We start from the raw sequence: 6,000 nt of genomic DNA, 5'->3' as shown, positions 1-6,000 counted from the left end.
ATCTCTTCAAGGCCAGAATGCGGATTGCCAATTCGATGAATCGGTATATCCCTCTTTAGGTGGTGAGACAAACAAGCTGGTCAAAGATCTTTCATGGAATCAAACATCATTAAATTGGCAAGATCCTCGGACTCTAGAATGTGATTCAGAGATCCAAAAGATTATTCATTATCAAAAGCTAGCTAATCAATTGCCAGATTCCTTTGCTGACCCGACCAAAGTAACCAAATCGTACATCCCAGCTTGTAATGCACCAGTACGAATAGCTGTCCCAACGGGACAGACCCAAGTTGCTACAGAGTCTGCACCACGTCTCAAACGGGGCAGACCTCTCGGTTCCAAAGATAAGAATACTCGGAAATCAAAGAAAGGTGCAATAACCGAAACCGGGATTCCTGCAATATCAGACATAGCCGCGGCTGAGACTCAATCTAATGAACCCTCAATGGAAGTTCGGGACGCCGAATCTCCAGGTTCAGAAGATAACAATGAGATCTCCATCAATTACAATATGTCTGGAATACAATGGAATCGAAAAGAAGTCGACTTAAATGCACTCTTTGCATACAAAGTAGCACTTGATGTTGCGCTCACGCAAGAGGATCTAGAACCCACGTCAATAACACAGTGTACACATCGAACAGATTGGCTAAAATGGAAAGAAGCCATAAACGTGGAGTTAAAGAGTCTCAAACTCAGAAACGTGTTCGGTCCGATCATCCGGACCCCATCACACATCAAGCCAGTGGGCCACAAATGGGTCTTTGTGCGCAAAAGGAACGAACTCGGTGAAGTCGTTCGATACAAAGCACGGCTTGTAGCACAAGGATTCTCACAGAGACCCGGAATCGATTATGAGGAGACTTATTCTCCAGTGGTGGATGCAACAACATTCCGATTCCTCATAAGTCTGGCCATAAGAGAAAATCTTGATCTGCGGTTAATGGATGTTGTAACCGCATATCTTTATGGGCCCCTGGACAACGAAATATATATGAGACTCCCAGATGGCATTGAACTAAAAGACAAAAATGCATCTCGAGATCAATACTGCATCAGGCTGAACAAATCCTTGTATGGACTGAAACAAAGTGGGCGTATGTGGTACAACCGCCTCAGCGATTACCTCATCAAAGAAGGCTACAAAAATGACCCCATCAGTCCATGCATCTTCATCAAGAAGTACTCAAACAAAGGATTTGTAATCATAGCAGTATACGTGGATGATCTAAACATCCTCGGAACATCTGGTGAGATCTCCCAAACAGTCGACTGCTTAAAAGCAGAATTCGAAATGAAAGACCTAGGCAAAACAAAGTACTGTTTGGGATTACAACTTGAGTACATCAAAGGAGGAATCCTTGTGCATCAATCGGCTTATATCGAAAAGGTACTCAAGCGATTTAATATGGACCAAGCTCACCCATTGACCAGCCCAATGGTAGTTAGAAGCTTAAGTGATGACCTTCTTGGTCCCAAAAAGGATGATGAAGAAATCCTTGGTCCTGAAAAGCCATACCTCAGTGCTGTAGGAGCGTTAATGTACCTGGCTAGTCACACTAGACCAGACATATGTTTCGCCGTGAACCTCCTCGCTCGATATAGTTCATCTCCAACTTAGAGGCACTGGAACGGTATAAAACATCTCCTAAGATACCTTCGAGGTACTCAAGACTTAGGACTCTTCTATACTAACCAAAATAAAGATGGGTTAGTCGGCTTCGCCGATGCAGGATATCTATCAGATCCGCACACTGCCAAGTCTCAAACTGGCTACGTTTTTACGCATGGAGGAACAGCCATCTCTTGGAGATCAATGAAGCAGACACTCACTGCCACTTCATCAAACCATGCTGAAATCCTAGCCATTCATGAGGCTAGTAGGGAATGCGTCTGGCTGCGCTCCATGACTCAGCACATCCGCAGAGATTGTGGTATGGACGAAGACACACAGCCCACGGTGATGTATGAAGACAATGCGGCATGCATAGCTCAGCTCAAGGAAGGATATATCAAAGGAGATCGGACGAAGCACATTCTACCGAAGTTCTTCTCAACCTCAGACTGGCAGAAGGACGGCACTCTCAGCGTTCAGCAGGTCCGATCCAGTGAGAATTCAGCTGACCTCTTCACCAAATCATTGCCTACTTCAACACACCGGAAGCTCGTCAAACAGATAGGAATGTATAGACTTAGAGATCTGCAGTGATGCTACAATCAGGGGGAGTAATGCGTGTTGTACTCTTTTTCCTTCACCATGGTTTTGTCCCACTGGGTTTTTCCTCGTAAGGTTTTAATGAGGCAACATTCCCCAGCGCATTATCGAGATCCCGATTGAGTAGCTGACCCGGTTCACTCGTCCAAGGGGGAGTGTTATAACACATATCGTATATGGACTCTTATACCGGCCCATTAGGCCCATCAGGGCATTGTACTTAACCTAGATTCCCTATGTACTCTATATATACATTCCAGTGATTAATAAAGTTTCTAAGTTTTCACAACATGTATTTATTTTTGTTAATTTTTTGTGTAAAAACTCCTCTTACGTAGCTTTTAGGATCTATAACCAAAAAGAATTGTAAAAAAAAAAAATCAAAGAGAAAAATCTGACTTTTAGGACTTTGATATTAAAAAAAAAAGTTTATTTAGCAAAAAAAAGTTTTAAAACTGGTTAAACCGTCTCTACAACCTACGCCAAGCAAGCTCAATGTCAAAGTTTAACTTGTATTCTCCAAACATTTGTAAACATATATATTATATATTATATATTGGTAATGGAGTGAGACACACAATAATATTCTCTTTCTTATTATTCACAATATGTTTTTTTTTGGTCAAAAATATTCACAATATGTTATTAACATGAAGCCTTAACTACTGAACAAAACCCTAGTAGATATATCATCTCGTATGTTTTTAACGTATCCAACTTTGGTTTATTCCAATAAGGAGATTTTAGATCGCTGTTCTTTAAGACGTAGTCTCCAATCTTTCGGCATGGTTATCGATCTCTCCAATGTCTCAGATAAGTTTGATGTCATGTTTTATAATGATCGCTTCACCTCATGCTCTAGCACGTAAAGTTATTTATTTGGTCATGCTTTATCATGTTATAATCTGAACGTAGTAGAATGATTCATGGATTCAATCTGATTGGTTCATATTTTTATTGTTTTTTTTAAACAACAATTGTTTATTAAATTAATTAAAAATTAAAAAGTTTATATTACGTATTATTTTAATACATTTCACTATCCAAATTAACAACAATACATGTCGCAATATGGTGACTTATTAACATGCATCAACCAAAGATGGCACACAAGGATGTCGTTGTACATGAAGAAGAAGATCTCGAAGCTGCAATGCCGAAACTTGAGATCCCTTTCACAGAACTGGAACAAACTCCACTAATTCGGTTGATAATCTGATAGAAGATTCAAATTCACTAGTGAGTTTCATTTCAGCAGTTCAAGTCATTCTTTTTGTTTTTGAGTGTGAGTAAAAGTATAAGACTAAAAGTTTGTTCTTTAATGTGTTTTAGCTTGAAGATTACCAAGAGTTTGAAGACAAACTAAGAGACAACACATGACAAGAGTACAGAATTTTGCACCAAAATGGCCAAGAAACAAGGGACATAGATGAAAAAGACAGTGCTTCAAGAGCGCGCGGCTTATTTGTATGATTATGAAGTTGACGCTATAAAAAAAAGTTGTTTACAAAGCGGGATGAGAAACACACACCCTTATTGAGTAAGTCCAAAAGGTGCGGGAACTATCCTCCTTCAAGTCCCGGTTTCAAATCAATCCTCCACTCAAATGTTCATCGGAAGTTTATGGAAATCAAATGGGAGAGGAACTAGCTTTGGTTTTGAGGGTTTTCAGAAATTGAGATTCGTATCAGACTTGTACTAGTAAATAAGGATTTACTCTGTCTTGGGACACTTTTAGGTTCCATTTCACGTTATTCCGAAAAACAGATATATTTTTTTATTGTTTTCTCTTGTGAATATATCAATACATTCTGCATTTCGATTTGAACTAGTATCATAGCATCAGATAAGAGTAAGATACAAACTATGTTTTATTTTACATTTTTTAATATGAATTTTTCGTAATTGTTAAATCATTATTGAATAAAACTCATGCAGAATCGAGTCAAACACTTCTTCCATTCTTTAATCCTTACTCCTCAAATTCATATTAAACACCTGCAAATCCAACCAAACAATTCAAGAAAAAAGAAACAATATCAATCACAAAGAGAACAATCTTGCATCTCAAATTCAAGCATTCACCTAATTAAGCTACCCAAAACCCCTAAATTCTCAAAAAATCCTTCAAATCTGACGTTACATAGACACTTACTTCTTATACCATTAACAAAAAAAAAATATATATATTGCATCTCAAATTCAAATCAGTCACCTAAATCATCAACCCGAAACCCTAAATTCCCAATAATTTCCTCAAATCTGGAGTTACATAGACACTTATATCATATACCATTAACAAAAAAGAATCTTGCATCTCAAATTCCAATCATTCACCATATCATCAACCCAAGACCCCTAAATTCTCAAAAAATCCTTCAAATTTGAAGTTATATAGACACTTAATTTTAACAACAAAAAAAAAGCAATCTCAAAGTCAAATCATTCACATAAATCATCAACCCTAAACCCTAAATTCCCAATAATTCCTTCAAATTTTTAGTTACAGAGACTTAAATCTTATACCATTAAGCCAAAAAAAAACTAATTTGAATCTCAAATTCACCAAACATCCACCAATATCATCAAAATTCCCTAAATTAACTCAAAAAGTCGAGAACAATTCCTTGGAATTCGGAGTTTACCATTAAGGATTTCGATCAGTTGTAGTAGAGCTCGAGGCCCATGCCGTCGTGGATCTCGTAATCCTTGAGAGTGATGTGATCTTTGTAGATGTTGTACCACTTCTGGATCCGGATCTTCTCGGGTCGGGTTCCGGTTTGCGCCGCCACGAGCTTCTTCAGATCTCCGATTGTGTCGTCTTCGTTGCACTTCACCCTCACCTTTTTTCCCAGACGATCGTTAAGCACCACCTCTATCATCTTCTCTCTAGATTCTCTCTCTCTTCTCGTCTCCAATTGAATTGTGGAAGAATGTTTTTTTTATTCGAGTTTCGAGAGACTTTCGAACATATAAAGCTAAGAGAGGTCTACTTTTCTATAATTCTGTTTTAACCAATAGTTCTGAGATTCTGAAATGGGCTTGTGATCCATGGGCCCAAGAGTTAAATATCGAAACCCATGAATGGGGTATAATTATGATGAAAATCGATAATATAACAAAAATACAAAATGTTTGATTGTTTGAAGTTGCTTACACGAGCTAAAGAGACTAAAGTAAACACTTTCTTCTTGAATCTGTAATGGATGTGTTCTATCTTCTGAAAGCAACAGAGAACTGCATCTTGAACATAGTATTGTGAAGCTAAGTAGATGTGGTGACATGGCAAATTTTGAGTGGAACAAGAAGATTCTGACGTGGTGGTGAAAAAATATCGATAGAATAAGTCCGGTTCATACTTTAAATGGGCATTGTACAATAATTTGATTTTGTAGATATAATATGTAGAATTTTTCAAAAACATTTTGAAATTTTCAAAAATGACCCAAAAATCTTCACTAAAATTTGCAAAAAACATTTTGAACCAGTGCAACAACACCGCTAGCACATGCCAAGAGCCGGCACTGGATAGAATGAGCTGAAGATATATGCATAAGAAAATAAATATTCTATCTATTGAAGATTCATGGAGTATATAAGAGAGAGAGGACAACCGAGGATTAAGCTTTTGGTTTTTTACTGAAGAAAAATGTTAATACTAAAATGGATTAACCTTGATGATTAAGAATAGAAAAGAGATTAGAGAAGAAAGACACTGAAAGAGTAGAGAAATGGTTTGACATTGAGGACAAACCTAGCCTCTGTAATCTTAGGTGATCAAAGAT

At 37.7% G+C, this 6,000-nt stretch overlaps 1 protein-coding gene across 1 annotated transcript; it reads right to left on the bottom strand.

Moving 5' to 3' along the window:
* Window positions 1–3,969: 3,969 nt before the first annotated feature.
* LOC18013588 (ubiquitin-like protein 5) lies at window positions 3,970–5,172 on the bottom strand. Its single transcript, XM_006419001.2, has 2 exons — window positions 4,861–5,172; window positions 3,970–4,213 (listed from the first exon to the last, which is right to left on the bottom strand). Exon 1 carries the CDS (start codon window positions 5,095–5,097, stop codon window positions 4,876–4,878), a length of 222 nt encoding a protein of 73 aa, XP_006419064.1. The 5' UTR covers window positions 5,098–5,172; the 3' UTR covers window positions 3,970–4,213; window positions 4,861–4,875.
* Between the last annotated feature and the right edge of the window lie 828 nt (window positions 5,173–6,000).

Source organism: Eutrema salsugineum, unplaced genomic scaffold (assembly GCF_000478725.1).
Source record: "Eutrema salsugineum unplaced genomic scaffold, Eutsalg1_0 scaffold_4, whole genome shotgun sequence".
Lineage (NCBI taxonomy): Eukaryota > Viridiplantae > Streptophyta > Magnoliopsida > Brassicales > Brassicaceae > Eutrema > Eutrema salsugineum.
This window is presented reverse-complemented; position numbering and strand designations above follow the sequence as displayed.